Source organism: Microcebus murinus, chromosome 14, assembly GCF_040939455.1.
Source record: "Microcebus murinus isolate Inina chromosome 14, M.murinus_Inina_mat1.0, whole genome shotgun sequence".
In the NCBI taxonomy this organism is placed as follows: domain Eukaryota; kingdom Metazoa; phylum Chordata; class Mammalia; order Primates; family Cheirogaleidae; genus Microcebus; species Microcebus murinus.
Genome location: NC_134117.1, coordinates 26,757,452 through 26,781,494, shown reverse-complemented (window position 1 = coordinate 26,781,494; position 24,043 = coordinate 26,757,452). Strand labels below are relative to the sequence as shown.

The 24,043-nt window shown below is 43.4% G+C and overlaps 1 protein-coding gene across 2 annotated transcripts in view; it reads left to right on the top strand.

Moving 5' to 3' along the window:
• The window catches only part of CNNM1 (cyclin and CBS domain divalent metal cation transport mediator 1), a 56,297-nt gene that overhangs the window by 18,253 nt on the left and 14,001 nt on the right, over positions 1-24,043 (top strand). Inside the window, exons 2-7 of one of the 2 annotated variants that reach the window (XM_012768150.3) lie at positions 5,442-5,585; positions 8,578-8,718; positions 10,065-10,234; positions 11,914-12,013; positions 12,874-12,921; positions 16,637-16,699. In XM_012768150.3, the coding sequence (XP_012623604.1) occupies positions 5,442-5,585; positions 8,578-8,718; positions 10,065-10,234; positions 11,914-12,013; positions 12,874-12,921; positions 16,637-16,699 (666 nt within the window). The remainder of the gene's footprint in view (positions 1-5,441; positions 5,586-8,577; positions 8,719-10,064; positions 10,235-11,913; positions 12,014-12,873; positions 12,922-16,636; positions 16,700-24,043) is intronic. The other variant, XM_012768161.3, reaches the window with a different exon arrangement.

Below are 24,043 nucleotides of genomic sequence, written 5' to 3'. Positions count from 1 at the left end.
ACTCATGCATGGGAGGGGAAATAATGCATGTCAGAAACCAGCATTGCCCAGAGAAAGATGGAAATACTTGGGAAATTTGAGCTCCACTGCCCCAGTTTGACCCAGTTTAGGAGTTTCAAATTCTCACAAGTCATACCTCAAAGTTGATGAGGTCTCTGATAAAAGATGTGAACCTACTATGTCCAAGGCCCACAACTCTCTGTTCTCAAATTCTCCCCTTTCCATCTGTGATGAAGCCCTCATGCCTGTTCACCATTTCTACCTGCACAGAAAATAAGGTGGTGCCTTCTCCCTCATTTCTGGTCTGATGGCCTCAACTGTGTCCACTTTTGGTTTCTATATCCTAGATCACAAACTGACAATGAGTGCTCTATATTGACATTTTACCAGCATTACTACCCATATCCAAATCAGTGTTGCTCTTTCATTTCAAGCTAATCTCCTTTTATAAAGCAGTCTCTACTTTTACTACCTGTGTATAGGTTATAACTTTCAGCTCTACCAATTTCCTGCTCATTCAGGCATGTTTTTTTAATTGGCTTTAAAAAAAAATAACAGCTTCATTGAGACAAAATTCACATACCATAAAATTCAACCTTTTAAAGTGCACAAATTAATGGGTTTTAATATATTCGGAGATGTGAAAGCATCCCTACTATCTAATTCCAGAACATTTCATCACTCACAAAGGAACCCTGGCCTACAACAGTCAGTCCCACATCCTCCTTTCCCAGCTGCTAGCAACCATGAATCTACTTTCTTCCTCTGTAGGTTAGTTTATTCTGGAAATCTCACATAAGTGGAATCATACATGTGGCCTTTTGTGTCTGGCTTCTTTCACTAATGCTTTCAAAGGTCATCCATGTTGTAGCATATGCGTCATTCTTTTTTATGGCAGGGTAATATTCCATTGTATTGATATGCTACATTTTGTTTATTTGTTTGTAAACATTTAGATTATTTCTACTTTTTGCCTATTAGGAATATTGCTGCTCTGAACATTTGTGCACAAATTTTTGTATGGGCATATGTTTTCATTTTTCTGGGAGTTAAATTGATGGGTCATATGATCATTTAACGTTTAACATTTTGAAAAACTGCCAGACTGTTTTCCCAAGTAGGTGAATCATTTTACAATCCCACTAGCAATGTCTGAGGATTTTAATTTTTCACATCCTTACCAACATTTGTTATTACCTGTCTTTCGTTATAGCCATCGTAGTGGTTATAAAGTGGTATCTCATTGGCATCTTGATTTGAATTTCCCTGATGATGACGATATTAAGCATCTTTTTTTTTTTTTTGAGACAGTCTCGCTTTGTTGCCCAGGCTAGAGTGAGTGTCGTGGTGTCAGCCTAGCTCATAGCAACCTCAAACTCCTGGTTAAGCATCTTTTGATATGTTTATTGACTACTTGTATATTTTCCTTGGAGAAATATCTATTTGAATCCTTTGCTCACTTTTTAATTGAGTTGTATTTTTATGAGTTGCAATATTTCTTTACATATTCTGGATGCGAGCCCTTTATCTGATGATTTGCAAATGTCTTCTCCTATTCTGTGAGTTGTCTGTTTTCGTTCTCAATGACGTCCTTTGACGCATAAACATTTCTAATTTTGGTAAAGTCCAATCTATTTTTTTTTCTTTGATTGTGCTTTTGGTGTCCTAAGAAACCATTGCCTACTCTAAGGTCATAAAGATTTATTCTTGTGTTTTCTTCCAAGAGTTTTATAGATTTCACTCTTACATAAAAAATTATCTTTTTATGGGTTTTAAGATTTTAAGTTGTATTTCCTTAATGATGATGTTGTACCAGGTGCTATTCTAGATTCTGGGGAAACAGAGGTAAGTAGGACAGAGCTGTTGCCCTCAGGGAACTTACCTCATAGTGAGGGGGTCACATATAAATAGAAAACAAGAACAGGGTGAAATAATGTGTGTACAGCGCCTGACACTGTCTGTGCCTGGCCCCTAGAGTGTGTGTAGCAAATGGTAGCTTTAATAATAATAATGTCTACTATTTTTGGTATTACAAAATGCTACAGCAGGGGCGGGGGAGGGAGGAGAGAGGAGGAGTGACTAACTAATGTTTCCGTGTCTAAAGATTAGCTTCACTTGGGGCCACCCTCAATACCTTTGGAACCCAGGAAGAGGATGGGTGCAGCCATAGGGCTCTTAAAGTCCAACCTTTTTTTTTTTTTTTATTTCGGCATATTGTGGGGGTACAGATTTTAAGGAAAGTCCAACCTTTTTGATAAAGGAAGAAACTCAGCTGTGTGTGTCATGGGAACAGCTGGTTCTCTCATCCCTTTGAATGTTGCTTAGAACAGGGTTGGATTATATGATGATCCCTGTCCCAGTCTGTACCTAAGAAAGGATAGCTGCCTTCATTTGTTTATAGAAGATCTCTACAGGTTTTAGAGGGAATCTTAGAGGCTTAATAAATTATAAAATGTTTGTAAATAGATTACATAAGTACATTGTCTTGAATATTGTATAATTAGGTCTTTAAATTTCTATAACATTGTCTTGAATATTGTATAATTAGGTCTTTAAATTTCTATTCCCTGTTGATAACACAGTGCATCCTCAAATCGAACTTTTAAAGTACAGAACAATGGTGGCTTTTAAAGTTTTTGATATTTTACAATATTAATGTTAACTTACTTAATTCCATCATCTGAACTAATTATTTCAGTGGTAGGAAGTATAGCTGTATTATACATATTTTAGGCTCCATGTTATAAAAAAATTACCAATTATAGAAAACAACTTTAAGAAATCACTTTTCCAAGTTTTTCCATTATACTAGTCATTTGTTTTGTCATCTGCTAGCACATGTTAGCAGAAAAGTGAGAACAGGTGTCATAAGTTAAGAAAAATGTGTTGGAAATGAAAAACTTGAAATTGAGCACATTTTAACAATTAACATAACCTAATTTAAGCTTCAAAGTACTTCAGTCCAGTTGGGTAGGAGGCAGTGGTTTCAAAGAGGGTAATTTTAGAATGACTGACATAGAGTTTAAATTTTAATTTAAACACATAGTATTTTATCAAAAAAACCCCAAGCATTTTAGTATCTGGTTTTGATATCATCTATTGTACAAACTATGAGTTTTAATTTAGTCTTCTGTTCAAACAGCATTGATTAGCTATCTGATATATTAATGGGAACCCTGTTTAAATTTATGATCTTTTGTCTTGAAAGAGCTCATGATCTGAGGAAGAAACACTGTCTATAGAGTGTAGGACACATACATTACTAGTTATAAGAAGCAGCAAACTGATAAATGCTCTAATGGAGTTATCAAAGATTTAGGAGCACAAAGCAAGGAAAGGTTGGTTTAGAATGGGGCGGATCTGGGAGAGCTTTCTTGAAGAGCTAGCACCTGATCTGGAACTCGAAGGGCCAGCAGAGATGGGGTGGGGGAAGGAAATAGTGTGAGCAAAGATTTAGAAACTATACATGGAGGGAACTGAGGAAGTAACAGTAACCTGGTGCACCTGGAGTATAGACTGGTTAGGATGGAGCAGAGCATACAGTTAGGAAGATCAGGAAGAACCACGCTGTACATTCTTGATACCAAAAGAGTGAGACTGGACTTGATTCTGTAAGCACTTAGGAGACATGGAGGGTTTTTCAGGAGGGCTCTGACATGATCAGACCAGTTTAGAAATAGGTTGACAGTCGGGGGGAGGGGGAATTGGAGACCATTCTTGGGTGATACAAATACCATCTTTCCAATTTCATTTCAGTTCAAAAAAATCCCAATCTTGTGATTTGAGATATTTAATACAGAAATTCATGTTTAAATTTTAATGGTTAATTATGACTCTGGCAAACTGCTCCTCTTGTCTGATATTTTTGGCAATGACCAAGCCAGAGCTTATAAAGGGTAACACTGATAAAGCATGAACTTTTTTCTTTTTTTTGTTAAAAATAACATCTGAGTCAGTACCCCAGATTTTCTCCTTAAATGTCTCTTAGCCAAGGAAACGAACCACCCAGATTTTCATTTTAGAAAAAGGACCAGGAAATGCATCTATACAGGAGAAGAAAACAAACTGACATGAAGCAGGACTATTAGATAAGACTTCAGTCCCTAGGTTAGGACTGAAACTAGTTAGCTGGGTTTGTGGTCCAGCTCTGCATCTTACAGGCTGTATCCCTTTAAGCATGTTGTTTAACTACTCTGTGCCTCAGTTCTTCCACCTACAAAACATGGATACTAGTATTCACATCGTGGTTGTTATGAGGATTAAATAAATTGATGCACATAAAGTGCTCTGAATGGTGCCTGGCACGTAGTAAGAGCTCAATAAATGTGAACTATTATTAATCAGTTGTTGGGCAATAAAAATGAAGTATCTGCCTGTGACACATTATAGTTGACAAAGCCTTTTCACATAGCCACTAGGTCTTTTGAGCTCTACAATCACCTTATGAGTGCTGGTTGCTCTAGTTACCATTGCTGCTAACAAACCACCCCAAAACATAGAGGCATAAAACAAAAAGTGTTTTATTATGCTCACAGATTCTGTGAGTTGGGAATTCTGAAAAGGCACAGCGCAATGGCTTATGTCTGCTTCACAGTGTCTGGGGCTGCAATTGGAGACACCTTGAAAGGCTGGGGAGGGAAAGGACAGGGCTGGATCGGCTGAGACTGGCAGATCCACTTCCAAGATAGTTTCTTTGCTAATCTGTCTGGCACTTTGGTGGGATGGCTAGAAGGCTGGGCTCAGCCTGGACTGTCACTTAAGCACCTATAGATGGCCTTTCCGCCATGGTGACTTCAGGGTAGTGGTCAGACTTCCTACAGTGTTCTTGCAGCAGAGCTGTCTGCCTTTTATGGCCTAGCCTCAAAAGTCCCATCACAGACACTTTCCATTGTCTTTTGGTTGAAGCAGTCACAAGTGTGCCAGATTCAAGGAAAGGGATGTAGACCACACCTCTCCTTTGGGAGGTAGAGCAAAGAATTTGGGGGCCATGTTTTAAAATCACTACACTGGGATTATTCCCTACTTCTAGATGAGAGATTGCAATTCAGTAGATATTAAATGATTTGCCCAGAGATAGTAACGGGGATAGTTAGGGGGGAAGTGGTGTTTAGGGGAGGAGAATGACTTCTAACAATTCTTCTAACTCTAAATTCTTGTTCTTTCAATTAGATTATTCAACCTCCTTCAGCTAATATATACTTGCTAATATGTGAAAGATCAAAGAAAAAAATTTTAACTGGCTTTGGGTATATTAGTAACTTCCCTAGAAAGAAACAGAGATCTAAAGTATAAGGTGTGCATTTGTAAGAGCTTGCATAAGAATTTCATATTTTAAGGAGGTTTTGATATGAGTTCAGTCCTCAGATTGGTCAGACATCATTTTGTGAGGAAAGATCTCGGAAAATGTCCCAGATACTTAAGTGATTCTGTTTGTTCTCCAGGAAAATCTCACCTGGCCATTGTCCAGCGGGTGAATAATGAGGGTGAAGGGGACCCTTTCTATGAGGTGATGGGCATCGTCACTCTGGAGGATATCATAGAGGAGATCATCAAGTCGGAGATTCTGGACGAGACTGATCTCTACAGTAAGTGCGTGGCCTTGGCCATTCTCCAAGGTCATTCTCCAGGGTCATCTTATTTGCCTCCAAGAACCAGGTACAGCTTAGTTTGACATATAGAACGAGTGTCAGGGCAATCCCTGGGCACTCATGTGTGTCAGCCACCTCTGTCAGGTACTAGCATGGCAAAGTACCCTGGCTAGAATCACCCAAGTCACTGGGAATATGCTACCTAAGTGTTTATCCCAGGAACTGAGCCAAGACTGAAAAGGAGACCTCCTGGCCTAAAAGGGACTTAAGGAAAAAAAGCATACCCAGGATGGTGCCCAGAGGCCTCTCTTCCCTTGGTTCTGTCTCCTGTGTTGTTCCTGTTCTGTCTCTTTGTCCACCTAGATGCAGACCCTGGCAGCCCCTTGAATTCCATTCACAGTCTACTGACCCCAGAACGTCAGTGAGCAATGGGTACTGTCATGAGATTGCCCACCCTCAACCTAAGCTTAAATAACTCTTCTTAGACATGCTCTGCCCTCTTGTGCCTTTCAGCCACACCACCTTGCGTTTCTCATTCTCCCCCTCTCCCTAGACCTGCCACCAGGGTCCCTGCTCCTGTTCCTGCCCCCCCCTTCCCTTTGTCTCACCCTCCTACTCAAAGCCCCGCAGGAACAACATGGGCTTTTTTATGCAGATAGTGACTTTGTGTTACTAAACCTTATCAAAGCTTTGCTTGCACACATTACAAAGGTATGCTTTGTCTCTTTGATGGGAATGTTATCTAAGTCCATGGGAGTCCCTAGGCCAGGAAGTTTTTCCTCCCCAGAATTTCATCTCATGGGGCAGTCATCCCTTTTCCTCCCCTCAGATAACACATTTTAGGCCTCTGTCCTTAGTTTGCTAGAAGCAGCCTTTCAGAAACTGACTCCTAGACAATGGCCAGGTAAAAAGAGCTTTGATACCATAAGGCAGTGAGTGGCGCAGAATGAGTGTTCTCACTTTGGACTAAGAAGAGATCAAGCCTAAAAGGTGGGCCAGGCTGTGACCAAAACTAGCAGGATTGTCATAGTGCCCCCGCTCCAGGAACCTGGTGTTGCTGTGCTGCAGGCCTGAGTGATGGAGCTCAGAAACACCCTCTCCCTCCCCTGCTTCTGTCCACCACTCTTGCTTTAAATTTCTCATGCATTTCAGTGGATAACCAGTGAAGACATTCTGAGGAAGGTGGGGCAGGAAAAAAAAAAAAAAGACATTCACACTAAGGGGTTCGTGGCTGACAGTAGTCTAAATGAGTGAGCTCCTCCCAGAGCACTTGTTTGTACAACCTTCATGCTCCAAACACCTACCATTAAAATCAAAGGAATGAAGGGGAGATCAGAGGAATGATTACCTAATGATGAAATGTTAAGTGTCATTCTGATGGGAGAGAGGGGGGATATTTAGGCAAACATATCACACAGATTAGAGAGTTGCTCACTAGTGAGAACAAAAGATCTGGGTCCTATCCCCATATTTGCTACTCTCTTGCTGAGTGGTCCTCTTTCTGCAGGAGGGATTTTCTACCCCTTCAATAAGCTGCTGGCGGGATTCTCTAAGATCTGTGAAAAGGGCAAGGAGCCAGGAGTACTGTGTTTCCTTCTTGCCTAACCCTGGCTTCTTACATGATCCGTTCGCCTGGGTTGGATCTCCCCACTGTTGCAACTTGAGCAAAAGGGGTGTCCAAGCAAGGGTGACTGTGGAGGCTGAGTCAGAGGCAGGCCACAAAAGAGCTGCGTGGGTGGAAGAGTGTTCTTCCCTTTGTAGAAGGAAACCTAAAGGGTCTGGCAGACATGAGCTCCAAAAGGAGAGGGAGCTTACCAGGGAGCCGGATCCTGGGGTCTGATTTCCCTGCTCCAGGGGTTTCGTTCCCTATCATTCCTGCCTGCACTAGAAGTCCCATCTGCCCTGTTTTTCTCCAGACCAAGTTTGGAGAAAACTTAAATCCCTTTCCCTGTTTCCCTTAGTGCAGATGAGCTAGGCTAGCAGTTTCAAAATTTTACTCAAAACTCAGAGATAACAAAAGAGAAATGACCAAAGAAAACGTTACCCCCACCAAAAAAGAAAAAATTATATCTATATATAATATAGATATATATAATAGATAGATAGATAGATAGATAGATAGATAGATAGATAGATAGATATAATGAAAAAGCAAATTTTCTCAACCAATAATCACATGTCCAATACATAGGCTCTTGGGGGGTTCCAGGCCCTCTCTGTCTGAGGCCCCCACCAAGAGAACCCACTTTTATAGATTATAGGTCCATTCCTATTTCTTCTCCTTTCCTCTTCCCTGTATTTCCCCTGATTCCCAGTGGAGGGGCTGGGGTTGAAGCAGGAGAATTGTGAGTGGTATGAGGTGGTAACCACCCTCCAGCCTTGGCTGGCATGCCCCGGGAACCACTCAGAGCCTGGTTTAAAGCAGCAGGAGGAGACCAGGTGAGCCCAGTTCTAGGGAATGGAGGGGGACAGAGGCAGAAATCCCTGGGCCCCACCAACATTCTTAATGCTAAGAATGCAAGTCCCTCAAGTTTGTATGACTTTATAAAACCACTTTCACAGGTAGTTTCTGGTTAGAGTGTCATAATAACTGCACAAGATGAGTAGAATTATTAAATATTATTAACTTCCTTGTATAGGCTAAAGCAAACAAAAGCTCTGATCCTTAGAGAGCTTGTACAGCCACTAAGTAGGAGAGCCAGCCCCAGAATCCTGGATTTGGGTGTCCTGAGCTATCTTTCCCCCTTTTCCTCTATACTCCAGTTAAGTGTCAATAACACATAGATGATGATGGCGATCTCCCACTGCCTGTCCCTTACCAACATTCTTCCACTCCATGGGAAAGAGGTGTTGTAATGTCATCTAGAGTTGACACTGCAGAAATGTGTAGGCTCCCAAAGGATTTATCTGTCAATGTTGCTCTGGGAAAGCCTCCAAAGACCAACAGTGATTCTGAGAGAGCTGCTATCTGTCCCTTGTGACCCTGCAGCCGACAATCGGAAAAAGCAGAGGGTCCCACACCGGGAAAGGAAGCGGCATGACTTCTCCTTGTTTAAGCTTTCCGACACGGAGATGCGGGTAAAGATCTCACCACAGCTTCTGCTGGCCACGCACCGCTTCATGGCTACAGGTAGGGCTCTGCCCATCCGAGTCTCCACCCCAGAGTAGCTAAAGCAGAATCTCTAGAGTGGGACCCAGGTAGCAATGATTGTTCATACCTTTCAACCTAATTCCAATATGCAACAGGGACTGAGAACCACTCTTCTAGGAAGGAGGTTGCCTTAGATAGAGTAACAGATGCCACCTACTGTCACATTGAGAAGTTCATGCCTGATCTTCCAAGGGAGGAAGTGAGTACAATCCAACTCTCCCTTCTACAGATAAAAGAGCTAAAGAAACTACTGCTGCACTTTTCTCTTTGTTCGCATGCTTCTTGACTAGAGCCTGAGGCCATCCCCTGTCCTGTTAGAGTTGGGGTACCCCAGAGTAATTGTGGGGGAAGGAAAGGCTTTGTCCAACCCAGCAGCAAGACTCTGGGGCCCAGCACCCTCCAGAGATCATACAGGCCTGTGAGCTATGAATTCTTAAAATACAGAAGTGGATTATGAATCTTGGGGTCTTTAGAAAGCAGAAACGGGGAGAGAATCTGAAGATAAATTCCTTCTTATGAAGAAGATAAGGTTTGTCTTTGAACCCACTGACCTCCATGCCTAGTTAATGTGCTGACCTAGAGTGATCATATCCATCATTAACATCAATAATTAATCTGTCATATATTTATTAAGTATATAATGAGAACTAGCACTGTTCTAGGTGCTAAAAAGTAGAAAATTTTAAGTTGGAGCTTCTTTAAAGTAGAATTTTCAACATGTTATCTAGGTTCTGAATACAGATTTCTTTTAACTACTGGCTGTCTGAGTTCCCAGAGCAAAGCAGCTGTATCTGTTTGGTATAACATTTAATGTATGTGATAATATCTGTTAATATGTAAATATGATGCTTCACATTATTAACAACTTACTTAAATAATTACCTGTCTCTATTAACTTGGGATTTCATTTCATTGAGTAGATATACATCATACAAATAAGCCAGATTAAATTCTCTGTGTTTCATTGGATTATAGCCTTTAAGCCTTTGTTGTTGACATGGATTAGTATCCATGCCCAATTTTAAATAAATCAAAATAAATCAAAGAGAAAATTAATAACAAAACTGACATTTCTAAAATGGTGACCTGTTTCTCCTGAGATGCCATTGCAGAGACACATCCCCCCAGAGGGCACGAGGAAGGCCCTGAGATGCACACTTATGTTTAGGATCCCCCATCTGAAGGACCACAGAAGCCCTGCCAGCCAGGTGCCCAGGAGCGTGAATGGGCTAGCTGTGCCAGCTCTGACTCCCTCCAGCTGCCGCTGCTGGCACGGGTGGGACCTGGGGGGTGTTGATTCCTCCCTGCCTCCCACCCTCCCCTAGAAGTGGAGCCCTTTAAGTCTCTGTACCTTTCGGAGAAGATCCTGCTCCGGCTCCTGAAACATCCCAACGTGATCCAGGAACTGAAGTTCGATGAGAAGAATAAGAAGGCCCCAGAACACTACCTCTACCAGCGCAACCGCCCTGTGGACTATTTTATGCTGCTTCTGCAGGTGAGTAGGAAAGCCAGGGAACTTGCAGGAGTGAGACAAGGGCATGTCCAGGTGAAGAGGAACGCCATGCCTCCCTCAGCGCCAGGTTCCAAAACTTGGCTGCTTTGGGAACAAGGCCAGTTGGGGTGGGCATTTGTGCATAACCCATAGGAGGGGCCTAGACGTGGAAGACTGGGGAATCTTTGATGGCATTTAGTCAGACTGCTCAGCTATGTTTGGGGTGGGGTGAATCCCTCTCCAGTAGAGGGGTTCTGCTTGTGAACTTCCAAAACTACTGCCCTACAGAATCCTTATAGGGCAAGGATTGTAGGTAATAAATTGTAGGGCAATCCTTGTAGGTAATAACTTCCTTGTCTCTACTTGAACATCCCCCTGAAATGAAGCTACCCACTCCCTCCTAAACTGTGGACAATTCTTGTTTAAACGCCTGGCTGTGCTTTCTGGAGGCATGTGGGACACATTCATTCTCTCTGCTGCATTTCAGCCTTTGCAGTCCCTGGAATCGTCTTCCCCTTAAGAGGACCAGGAAGGGGAAAAGATGACTGAGTGAAAGAAGTGCAGCATCTTCCCAGTACTCACATAAGTACGATAACCTTCTGCCCCGGGTGCCTGGATAGGCCTGTCTTAAATCAGTGTCAGGTGTGGTTCCAGCTTGTAACACTGCTGGTATCCTGTCCTGGCTCCACCATTGGCTCCATCACTGCTTCCCTATATCTTCCCAACAGAATCTAACGCCCCTGAATGCAGTGATTATTTTAAAATCTTGATTAAGCTCACATTAATCTAGAAATGGTCTTTGTCACAGTCCACCTCCAGCCTCTCTGCTTTTACATTACAATTTGCCTCACATATATTCTTGCAAAGGACCTCAATAAAATGACCTTTCTTCTCCAGAAACCGAGTCACATTCTTCGCTGTTGGAAATTGAGAAGTTTCCTGTTACATTGTTTCTATAGCATAATGAACACATACAGTCTACTTTCTTGTGCTTAATACAAATTTAACAGTTTTCAAGTAAGATGAGAGAATAAAATGTAGCAGCAAGGTTCAGAAATTAGAAAGATCTAGCTTTAAAATTCCAGTGTTGCCCTTTCCTAAATAACCTAGACCAAGTTATTTAACCTCTCAGAGCCTCAAAATTGATTTCTCTGTAAACCAGGGATAAGAATGGTGTGGACCTCATGGGGTTGTGGGGCTGATTACATGAGAATCCATGCAGTACACATAACATAGTGTCAGGTCCATAGACATACATGATACACCACCCATTAGCTGTCATTGTTATTGGTGATGAATTAAGCAAGCTTCACCCAGAATTAGATTTTAACTCAACCCAACCTAGAAATGGTCTAACCTTAGACTAAACCAGTGGGAAGGTTTACCAGGCCCTGGGTGAGCTGGTACTTGGACTTGCATCAGGGAAGGCCATTGTGGTAGCAAGGAGAGCTTGGTTATCCATGACTAGATGCTGCTTTATGAACAATGAAGCAATGAGTTTACTGCAAAGATCTACCAAAGTTAGAGGTGCTATTTCTAAAACATAAACCTGGACAGAATTAATAGCCTTCTGTGATAAGAACATGAGTCCACTTGTTATCCAAGCAGAAGTGCTGAGGGTTGTAGTCAGTAACATAACTGGAATGTTCATATACAGTTAGTACACTTCCTTCTTTCTCCAGGGTAAAGTGGAAGTGGAGGTCGGTAAGGAAGGCCTTCGCTTCGAGAATGGAGCCTTCACCTACTATGGGGTCCCAGCCATCATGACCTCTGCGTGCTCAGGTATTCCAGTTTTCGTTTGTTTATTGGGGAATCAGTGGGATATTATAGAAAAAAACATCTAGGCTCAAGTCTTTTTTTTTTTTTTTTTTTTTTTTTTATTTTCTATTTCCATCATTTGTGGTCTTCATAGGCTCAAGTCTTGACTCCATTTTTTTTTTTTTTTGAGACAGAGTCTCGCTTTGTTGTCCAGGCTAGAGTGAGTGCTGTGGCGTCAGCCTAGCTCACAGCAACCTCAAACTCCTGGGCTCAAGCGATCCTCCAGCCTCAGCCTCCCGAGTAGCTGGGACTACAGGCATGCGCCACCATGCCCGGCTAATTTTTTTATATATATATCAGTTGTCCAATTAATTTCTTTCTATTTATAGTAGAGACGGGGTCTCGCTCAGGCTGGTTTTGAACTCCTGACCTTGAGCAATCCGCCCGCCTCGGCCTCCCAAGAGCTAGGATTACAGGCGTGAGCCACAGCGCCCGGCCTTGACTCCATTTTTGACTTTTCTTTTGACTCCTGTTACCCTGGACAAGCAATTTAACTTCCTTGGCATTAGTTTCTTCTGCAAAATAGGCACAAACATCACTTTTCATTGAGTTAGTTTGTGCTTTAAAAAATAAGTGAGAGAAAATTAAATTGGAAAAAGCAATCACATTATAAAGTGTTAAGGATGGAGAGTGGTATATTTCAGTATGAAAAGACAAGTTTGTTTGTTTGTTGCTTTTTACACTTGTTGCCTCCCCTTCCATTTGATCGCCTGGTTTTTACAGAGTTAATTGATCTTGGGGGTGGAATGGAAGAGGGAAGATTCCTATAAGAAGCTGTGTTTTCCGAATTGCCTCTGAAACCCGTTGCATCCTTCTGTCCTTAGATAATGACGTGCGGAAGGTTGGAAGCCTGGCTGGATCCTCTGTCTTTCGTATGTATCTCTCAAATCCCTTCCTCGTCCTCCCCATGGTAGTTTTGCCTCAGCCCACTCTGGGGACCTGGACCAAGCACTTTGAGCCTGGGCTGGGGCTAAGACAAATGCTGGCAGCCTCTGTGTAATGCTCTGCCAGGAACACTGCTTCCTGCCAGGTACCCACAGACCAGGGGGGCTTAGGTTCTGTGTGTCTGGAATGTTTTCTGCAGCTTCTCTGCTCACATGTGAGTGATGAACAGTGATGGGGGCTGGGGGCTGGAGTGGGGGGAGGGGCTTGTGAGTGAAGGCACCATTTATTGCCATCTGCCAGAGAATGCAGGCAGGTGGTTCCTGTGCTTTCGTGAAGGTTCAGCCTTTCCTTCTCTGCAGTGATAATTCGCCCACTGGCCTTTACTTGAAAACTTGCATATGCTACTATTGTGTCTGTCCTCAGTAAGAAGTTACTGCAAGATTTAGGGATCTAACTCCCAAGCTGGCGCAATATGTTGCTTATCTGCTTCTCTCTCCTTGTTCACCAGCGCTCAGCTGGTGGAGAGATGTCTGCCAGCTGGCCGTGCATGCTGTTGGTGGGGTGCTGGCACAGGGCTGATGGCTGGTTTGCTCTGCCCCTTCTGTGCTGTGCCTTCTTGCTGTTTCCTATGTAGAGCTATTGCACTTGTGTTTAAGAGCATGTCATTTATTGTGATAAAAGTGTGATCCAGAAAGAATTATTTCTCTAGATTTCTTTTTGATTCACTGATCTGAATTTTACATTGCTTTTAGTGTTTACAGTGGCCACTTTAAGGCCAAATGGGATGTTACCTCTCATAAAAAAATACTTGCATAGTGCTTTATATTGGGATTTATCAGAGGGTCCCAGAACTTGATATCATAGTCCCTAGAACATGGCAGGGTAGAGACTGTTTTAACATGAATGAAACTAAGGAAATGACTTGATCCAAATCACCCAGCAACTTGTAACTTACTAGATGCATCCTGGTGTCCTGGTTCAGTGCATTTCAGTACACACAGTGCATTGAAATACAGATTTTTAGATCCATCATGTTTCAGAATGCAATTTCTATGTGGAAATAGTGGAACAGTTTACAATGTTATTTCACATCCTAGCCCAGCAGCTGACTGAAATGAACTCTAAGTACCTGCAGAACTTGAGTTGAAGGAGATCTGTAAAATTTTTTAAAGCCCTGGTATATTATTATATGTTATTTTATACTTATATAAGCCAACAAATTTCAAGCAAGGTTTGATGAAGAAATCATCAGTACTCAGTAGAAGAACTCTGGGTGGGCCAGGGACAGGCAGCAGGATTGGGTAAACCTTAGTTCTCTAAAGGAGATGTCCACCGTCCATCACATTAGGGATGACTCCTGGGATTCTCATGTTATCTAGAAATGCTGTCCATGTTCTGGCTCTTCTAATACACCAAAAGAGGTGGGAATTCTGAGGAAAAAAAGACCTATATGAGGCTCCCCAGACTACCCAATTTAAATGACTTTCCTTCTTAAAAAAAAAAAAACACAGCCTTAAGTAGACGGAACCACACCCAGCCTTAAGTAGGCAGAAGATGTTGTCTGATTTCCTCCTTTTCTTCCTTCCTGTCTCTAGTTCTTTATCAGTGAGACAGGACTAAATTTGCAACACTGATCTCTCCTTTAAAACCAGTTAACTAAAAGGAAGCATTAAACTCTTTTTACCTCCCCATGCTTTATAAATTTTCAGGAGGAAAAAGAAATATTATTAGCTAGTGGGGGTAAAGAAACAGTTTTTATCCTCCTCCAAGCCCTCCCTGCTTCGTGAAGTGTGAAATAACTGCAAAGGCAGGCCACACCCCATGGTTGTTCTGGGTGGGTGCTCAGCCAAGTGTCCAGCCACCCAGCATCTTTCACTGGCCAAGATCCTTAGACTATAGGTAGAGGGAGAGCTTAAGCGTAAGCCACAAAGCAATAAACTCTTGTAAGATCTTTGTTGAGCCAACTCTTCCTGTTCTTGAAGCCAACAACTTAATCAGCCTTTCTTTTTCTTTCTTTTTTTTTTTTTTCTTGAGACAGAGTCTTGCTCTGTTGCCCCAGCTAGAGTGCAATAGTAGTGTCAGCCTAGCTCACTGCAACCTCAAACTCCTGGCTCAAGTGATCCTCCTGCCTCAGTCTCCCAAGTAGCTAGGACTACAGGTGCATGCCACTACAGCCCACTAATTTTTTCTATTTTTAGTAGAGATAGAGTCTCACTCTTGCTCAGGCTGGTCTCCAACCCCTGAACTCAAGCAATTCTCCCTCCTTGGCCTCCCAGAGTGCTAGGATTACAGGTGTGAGCCACTACACCCAGCCTTAATGAGCCTTTAAGGGCAAAAAGAGAGATGATGAGTTTCCCATAACACTGGCCCTGTGACTTAAGCTGCAAAATTGAACTTGAGGGTATAAGGAAGTCTCTGGTTTTCCTGTGTGGGTCGAAGGGAACACAATCCACGCTGTCTTCTTTATCTTGATTCTGATTGCCAGGGAACCCAGGATGACCATGATGAGCCTGTTACTCTGGAGAAACCCTGCCCAAACTCAGGGTAGCTGGGACAGGTGCACACAGAGGTGTGCAGACATAGAGAGAACAAGTGTCCTGTCTGCTTGACTGTGTATACATTTAATTTAAGAAAAACTATGATCCTTCTTGAGAATATAGGCTTTCTCCAGTGTGTCTCACAATATTAGGGGCCTCTTCAAATATTCACTAATATCTCATGTCAGAGTAAATAATTATCGGGTAGCTATATAGTTCCCCACTTCCGCTCCCCTACATTTGTAGGGAATTTTCATTTAGTGCAGCAAATAAGACTGCAGAAGCTGTCTATTTCAGTGTCTGTCACCTGAAGACTGGCTTCATTTAGCTCCATAAAAGGGACTCTGGGAATGATCAGATAAGAGACATGAAGACAGATTCCCATGCCGAAACACCACCTGATCAGGATCAAGATGGGAAAAGGACTGGACTATTGCTACACACTCCACCCCACACAGGCCCCAAGTAATAGCCAGCACCATTTCAGACTCTGAAGAAAGAGAAGGAAAATTGGAAGAAAGAGAAGTGCTTTGGGGAACTTGTACTTGCTACAGAGTGACTATGATTCAATTAATCAATTTGATTCACATGAAAACTGCTAGAAATATTGTCCTTCCTTTGTCCTGATCCTCTAGCAAGCCACAGTTCCTCACCAGCACTGTGACCACAGAGGGAGGTCCTAGGAGTCCAAGGCAGGATCCAGCTCCTTCAAGGAGCACACACTAGCAAGAGCACACACTTTTCTTTCAGGCGCCCTCCTGCAGTTGAGCAGGGTGCGGGGCAGCTGGGAGAGCCTGGTGGGGATGCAGCTCTGGGCTCCCGGCATGTTTGCTGGCTCAAAACAGGTGCCCAGAGAATGCTGCCCAGGCGCTCCCCACTGGGGCACTGCTTGTGCTTGTCACTGGCATCTCCGATTCCAAGATTGTTGCACATCTTTTCAGAAGACGTTCAGCAAAGTCCATTTTATTTTCTTGTCTTTCTGGAGAGTGACTTTGTAAGAGGGTGTGAATTCCCACATATTCAGAGGCAAGATTCCTTTTTACAGAGAAATGTGATATTGTGAAAATCCAGGAACAGACTCTCACCCACTTTGCTCTTTGTCTCTCTCCTTTTGTGTTTATCTTCCCCTTCGCAACTCTGAAATCCTTGGCCCCTGACTCTTTAGTGCCCGTCTCTGTGTCTCGTACCTTCGCCTTCAGCAGAGGGGACTCTCTGGCAGGCTCCCCAGGTAAACATGTTATGGGTGTTTTGGGTCTCCACGGATTCAGTGGGGTTTGCAAGAAGCCTTTGGTCTCTGTCACTGTCCTGCATGAGAACTAGTATCTCCTACAGGCACTCCCATGACTAACATGTAACACACTGCACAAATAACACTCATTTGTGTACACAGCCCAGGCATTGCTGATTCAATGGCATCGTTTGTGAATTTGCGTCCCAGGGATATATCTGTGTATCTATACAGGAAAACGGTGGGGGTGAGGGGTAGTATTTTTCATCAGCATTTGTCTGACTGCAGAGAGATGGAATGAGGAATATAGCACGAGATAAATGGGAAGAAATAATGGAATACTCTTCTTTCTTCCCACCTATTTCCCTTCCATATTTCCTTCTATGTCCTCATCTTCCTACTAACATTACTATGTAATGATCATACTCTCTCTGGCTCTGTTCATACAAAGGACGCTATATCTAAAAATTTCAAAATAACTTTTCATTAAGTTTAACCTCTCTTGTTAATTAAATAAAGGTTACTGGGTTTCTTTTTAATAAAATAAAGGAGCTCATAGAGCTACACAATTACCTAATGACTGAGTAGAATGCAGTAAATCTGAACAATCACTTAAACTATTTATATTGTTTTCATCTCTAGAGGTTGTGCTCTTAGGCTCATAGAGCAAAGAATGACAAAACCCGGGATTTATTTGCTAAATTTCCCTGCAGTTAGAACATGGTCCATTTCCTATACCCTCTACATCTGTATTCCTTATCCCAGTGCTGGGGTGCTAATTCAGAAGCCCCACCATATCCTCAGCCATCAAGAATCCAGTTATATTTCTTGTCTGGATAGCAGACCCTCAACATTTAAAAAGGCTATCACTTGAGACCTAAAACCCCCTTGTTTGCAACTTCAGAAGTATTTATGTTGACTTCTATGTTTTCCCAAATCACATTTTTCCATCAAAAACTATCTGGTTCCCATGTTTATCTGTACAAGGAAAGTTAATCCCCTTCTCAAATTTCACCAAAGTTTACTCCCTCTCTTTCTCTCTCGATGGTAATGGTGATTTTCCACTAAGAAATTAAGTTTTTATTGCTTTGTGAGAAGCTATGAGGCCTTCCTGATGACTACAGGATAGGACAGTTGATGTGAGATGCCAATGTGGCATCCTCTCACCAACTAAATGATCTGTTCCTGCATGCCGGCAGATTTAGAAATGACCACATCATGGACCTTCACGATCCTTCACATACAGTGAATCTTGGTGAATGCCAAGGGCGTGCTGTGAAGGTTCTGCAGGAAAGGAAGATGCAGTTTTTAAAAGTTTTTCTGCCAAAACGATCAAAACAGGGTGTATTTTCCTTCTTAATTAACATTCAGTTAACCAAATGACCTAGTTAATTGTAACTTCCCAATTAAAGGAAGGTTAATTCTAGTTCATCAGTATTTATTATGAAAAAGTTCATGGTAACCCAGTGTCAGACAGAGACTGAAGTGACTCATTCCTGCTGTGCACACCCCCCAGTAAGTACTGAGACTTCTGATCCAATTCTGGCTGGTGTGGTCCCATGTGCCCTGAGAGCTCTTTCAACCTCCTCCTCACTTTCCATGATTGTGGGTGTTCAGCCCAACCAGAAACCCACTGATAAAGAGATGAGAGCAAGGCCAGCTTATTTCCACCTTGGTTTAACTATGCTGAGCAGAGCAATAAAGGGTACAGGGGAAGCACCGAGAGGTGGAGGGTGCCTTGCTTCTCCTTCAGCTCTTTCCTCTCAACCTTCTAATGTCTGGTTTCCGTAGCTAATCACCAAGCCTTCCTAGTGACTTGGTGACATCCCCAGGACCTATGCTATGGTGTCATCTCTGTCACTTTTGCTTTTGTTCCGTATCACCAAAAGAGGCCTCAAGAGGCCTGGGCTTTTTTAGAAAGAAGTTCTGGACACCTTCTGGCCTTATGCTTGATTTCCGATCTGGATACATTAAGAGAACTCTGTCATTGTTTTATTTGACCCCACAACCACTTTGGGAGATAGATAGACAGGAATTATTATTGGACAATAAGGGATAAGGAAACAGGCTCTGAGAAAGGAAGCCACTGGGTCAGTGTCCTGTGTGTAGTAAGTAGGTAGAGGGAATGGAATCTCTGAGATCCTGCTGGGAGCTGGCTGCACCTCTGAACACAGGCACGTCACGCCCCCTAGAGGGCTAGAGTTTATTTGCATTTTGAAAGCAGCCATGCTAATGAATCTGGTACTCACCCTGGTTGAGGCCAGGTGTCCCTCCACCAAATATTGCCATCATAATCCATAGGGAGTTGCTTTCAATTTGAGCCTTAGTTTGAAATCAGGAGAGCACAGTGGTTTGTGGGTTACCTCCAGAGTGTGGTGTAATTGGCCAACTTTGCAGGTGCTTCTATTTAAAAATGACATTTCTGATAAGCCCCTGAAAGTACACTTTCCTCCTGCTGTTATCATTCCCTCTGCCCAGATTTATTCCTTCTTTTTTCTCCTGGAAGTGGAGATCATTTTGAGTTCCCAGCAACTGTCCTTTCAAATCCACAAAAGCACGAAGACAGGAGAGACATTGGAACCAAGGGTTCTTTTTCAGTGTTCAATTGTCCCTTCATAATGTGATTTGAGATCAGTGATGATAGAGTTTTCTCCTAGAATATATAGGGAGTCCCTAAAAATAATCTTTTTACTTTGCAAAATGTGGGAAGTGGAAATATGCCCTTGGGTTGGCTCTTGTGCAGTGAACATTTGGGAACCATTAAAGCTCCATGTGACGTGAGCGAGTTCATCTGGGATCCTAACTTGGGCTGACTTGCAGAGTTCACATCGTAGCTTTGACAGAGGGCGGCTTTTGGCATTTGGCTGTCTGATGTTGACTGTTACCCCAGAATGATGAATTTTAATAATTCTAGTTTTATACTCTTATAAGCCTATGCACTTAAACTCCCCCATCTATTTTGGAGAACACAGAAGGCCCATGGCACAGTGACCATGACCAAAGTAGGCTGTTCCCGTTTGCCCCTCACTGATGCCACAGAAGACCTAGGCAGGCAGCAACTGAACCCTCCTTTTCCCTCAAATCCCCGTATGGAAAAGGGGAGTAGGGCATTCTACTGCTGTATTTTAGGTCCTGCTTCCAGGATAGGGTTGCAAAGGCTCCCTGGATACAGGTGTCACAAGTGAAGCAAGAGTCCCAGAGCTATGTATAGGTTTTCAGGGACCCTGCCTATTAGTGCAGAGTGAGAGAAGATTCCATCCAACCCCAATTACACTGTGAAATCCTTCTCCATGCTCTCTGCCACGCCATTCCCAATTTACTGCAGTGTCTTTTCTACCCAACCTCAGTAACGCCGAGTAGCCAACTTGCACAGCTATCCCTTGCAGAGTGACCACTCAGAGGTGGCAGGGATAAGGTCTGCTATGCTTCTCCACAGCTGCTGGGGGTCTAGAGCAGAACATCCTGCTCCCAACCACCCAGTCACACAAGGGTCAACTTGAGGGTATGATATAAAAACAAGAATGGGCAAGGGATGTGTTGGCAGCTTGACACACCTCCTGTTAACAGGTTCTGTGGTCGGTTTTATGCATCACTGTTTGATCTGTCTTCTTTCAGACCTCCTTGCACTATACTTTGGATTTTCCTCCTCACTTCACTCCCCCAAGCTGTGCCTCTGTGCTCTTAGGAAATGCCAGTGGGGATATACAACTTGAACTAGTTTGCCATGCTGCTGGGACACTCGTCTGTTACTGATTTCTTCTGCTTTTTTTTATTAAAAGCATTTCCATTTCCCTTGCTTTGAAACCTCTGAGTATATGTGCACAATTACCAAAATGCCGAGTCATCAGCATCCTACCTACTGAGGAATGTTAGACTCTGGGACACAAAAACATGGATCTTGCATAATACTAAGATGAGCTGAGACTTTCTTTGTGATGGAATGACAGTTCTTTTTTCTTTTAAAAATTGCTTTTATAGACCCTGCCTTTGTAAGACAGTTGTATTTGTTGGCACTGGGGATCCTTTAGGATTTTAGGAATAAACTTTCAATAGCATTGTCTTTACTTAAAAGAAAAGACATGTCTCTCCCCCCAGTGTAACAGTGATGCAGCTTGTGTTCGAAGTGCAAGGCCCTGTGGGTGACATCTGCGCTGGGTACCAGTAAGACAGTGAGAGCTTCGGAGGGAACTGGGATGTCATTGTTACCTCTGTTTCCAACAGGGAATAGATGTGATTCAGGAGAAGTTTCTGTGGATGAAAGTTCAGTAGATAAGATAGGGCTGTTGCCCTGTCATCCTCCCTGAACGTTTCTTGAATTGTGACATCAGAGATAAGGATGCAGAACAGCAGGTGTGGGGTGTATGAAGCCATGTCTGGCCAGGAAAAGTGGAGGCTTATTAAGGACAGATGGCATCTTCTTGGAGTGACTGAAGCTTCAGGCTCTGCTCTCACTCTCTCCCCTTGGTCATGCCCAAACTGAGCTGAGGTCACGACCTACCAGGTAAAGGTGTGGTTTGCCAGACTCTGCTCTCATGCCAAAGAAGCCACCCTCCTGCAGGACTACCTGCCTCCCTTCCCACAACTAGCCGGGAGGGAAGAACGCTGACCTTTGCAGCCAGCCACCACACTATGACAACCACAAATGGATGAACTTGTCAGTTTATTTTCAAGGGACCAGGACCAGGACCAGCAATGAGAGGCACCTTTTTCTGTCTAACACCACTGCCATTGACCCTGGTGCTTTGCTATATTCTCCATGGCACTGGCACTGTCCCTCTCAGTCCTTGGTCACTCTGGAAGAGGATCTGGGCCCAATCACCCAGTGGATAAGTAAAGCCCTTGTCACCTGACTCCAGGACCCCTGTTTCACATTCCCTTATTAAACAAACAAAGAGAAAGTCCTGATATTCCCTATGGCCTCTTCCATCGTGGTGCCCTTTGATTCTAGTTGCACACTATTTAACTTTACCTGGCTGCATTTCCTGAGTGTCCTGCCCCCCACCCCTAAATTCTTGGAGAAGTCAGCTTCCCCAAAGTGACTTCAGGTTGCAAAGGAAAGGCTTTCTGATTCCAGGATGATTTGAACAAAATTGAGATTCTAAATTGTAAGACTCCTCTTAAAGAAGCCTTAGGTGCTGATTCATTCATTCTATTAATATACATTTTTATTGAGTACCTTCTCTAAGCCGGGCACTGTGCTAGAGACTGGGCATACAGTGGTGACCACCAGGAAAGAAAAGGTCTCTGCCTTCATGGAATTTAAAGTTGAATTAAGTAGATATAACAAATAAATACAAATGTGTAATTAATTAATACTTATGAAAGGTGCATTGAAGGAACGAATGGGGGGCCAGTCATAGGGGAAAATGGGGAATCTTCTTAGGGTAGCCATACAAGGTCTTGAGAGCAGGTGGAACCACAGGTGAGAGTTAATGCCTGAGAAGCAAATGGCCATGAGCTGGGGGTAGAGGTTGGGGTGGGGCATCAGGGAATGTGGCATTTGTCAGTGGGGAGGGAAGCTTATATGATTGAAGGTGCCCATGGAGGCCAGTGGGCTAGAGCAAAGCAGGAGAGGAGAAGGGAGGCCCCAAGATGAGTTCAGACAGGAAAACAGGGACCAGGTCATAGGGCTTTAAGGGCCACAGCAAGGAGTTTTGTGTATTCAGATACAATAGAAAGCTGATATGTTTTTTGTTTTTTTTTTTTTTTTTTTTTTGAGACAGAGTCTCGCTTTCTTGCCCAGGCTAGAGTGAGTGCCGTGGCGTCAGCCTCGCTCACAGCAACCTCAGACTCCTGGGCTCAAGCGATCCTCCTGCCTCAGCCTCCCGAGTAGCTGGGACTACAGGCACGAGCCACCATGCCCGGCTGATTTTTATATTATATATATTAGTTGGCCAATTAATTTCTTTCTATTTTTATGGTAGAGACGGGGTCTCGCTCAGGCTGGTTTTGAACTCCTGACCTTGAGCAATCCGCCCGCCTCGGCCTCCCAGAGTGCTAGGATTACAGGCGTGAGCCACCGCGCCCGGCCAAAAGCTGATATGTTTTTAAAATGTGATTCTAGCAGCTGAGGCAAAAACAGATTATAAATTATAAGTGGGGATACTGGCCCAGGTGAAGCTGATGGTCACAGGAACTTGAGTAGAGACAGAGATAGGATAGATGGGTTCATTGTGTCAGAGGCAGATAGCAGCACTCAATGTGGGGCGAGGACTAGAGTCAAGAGTGACCCTCCAGGTTTCTGGTTTCGGCGACTTCATAGGTGTGGATGATATTTTCTGAGAAGGGGGAAGACTGGAAGTGGAATCTGTAATTCTATAATCATATCAAGGCAGTGGTTATTATGGTTCTAATGAGAAAATATTCAACCTGTTGTTATTTTAATCTTTCTGCTACATGATTTGCCAGACAACAGCAGCTTGACAGCAAAACAGATCATCAGCCATCAATGGCTCCCTCCAAATAGATGCTAATCAAGTATTTTGATCAATGGCAGCATTATCTCAAGAGACAGAATTAGATTCCCAAGGTTCTACCCTCAAAGAGCAAGGACCAGAATCTTTGAAGAACCTGATTCTTCATTTGAGTCCCTGGAAGTAAATCTGTGTTCTGAGAGGCTGACAGCCTCCTGTTCTCCATTTTTTTGGAAGAAATGCAGGGTGGTATCAGTTGGGAAGGAGAGGGATTGAGGGGCTTTGCAGTCTTTTGCTCAGGTTTATTCCAGGGTTGAGATAATGTTAGGGTCACCTTCAGTACCCTCTCTTGTGTTGTCCATTTTGAAACCAATTAACATGGTCTTAAATGAGCTTTCCTAAGAGGTGTTTCTTCAAAATGTAAAAAGAACCTGACTGAACATTTAGGAGATCTTTTACAGAAGGCCTGTGTATTACTCCAGTCCCCTGGCTTAGGCATGTGCAAAAGAGAGTCCAGCCCAGGGTCCACACTTTAGAGAGCTCCATGTTGGCCATTATCAGTCCTGGCCTTCTGTGTAGGGCACGGAGTCTACAGGGCCAAAGGGATTTGCCCAGCCAGAGCCTGTGTCCTTCCTTCTAGACCACAGTTGAGATATCCAGGAACCCAGAATTCCCCACTGAGACAGCCCTGGGGGAGGAGGGGTCCCGAAGCCCTAGGGTCAGGGCTGGCTCTCCCCACGCAGCCCTGTTTTCTGGCACAAAATTCTAAGGAGTCAAACCTGGCCTTCTGGGTTGTTAGGAGCATTTGTCAAAGGCAAGGATAGAACATATTTTGACAGTTTATTGATGTGATTTATAGCTTGTAAGTTTTATCCATATGGTTTGTGGGCCTATGTGTACCCCTGTGCCAGGCCTTGCCAGTGCTGTGGCA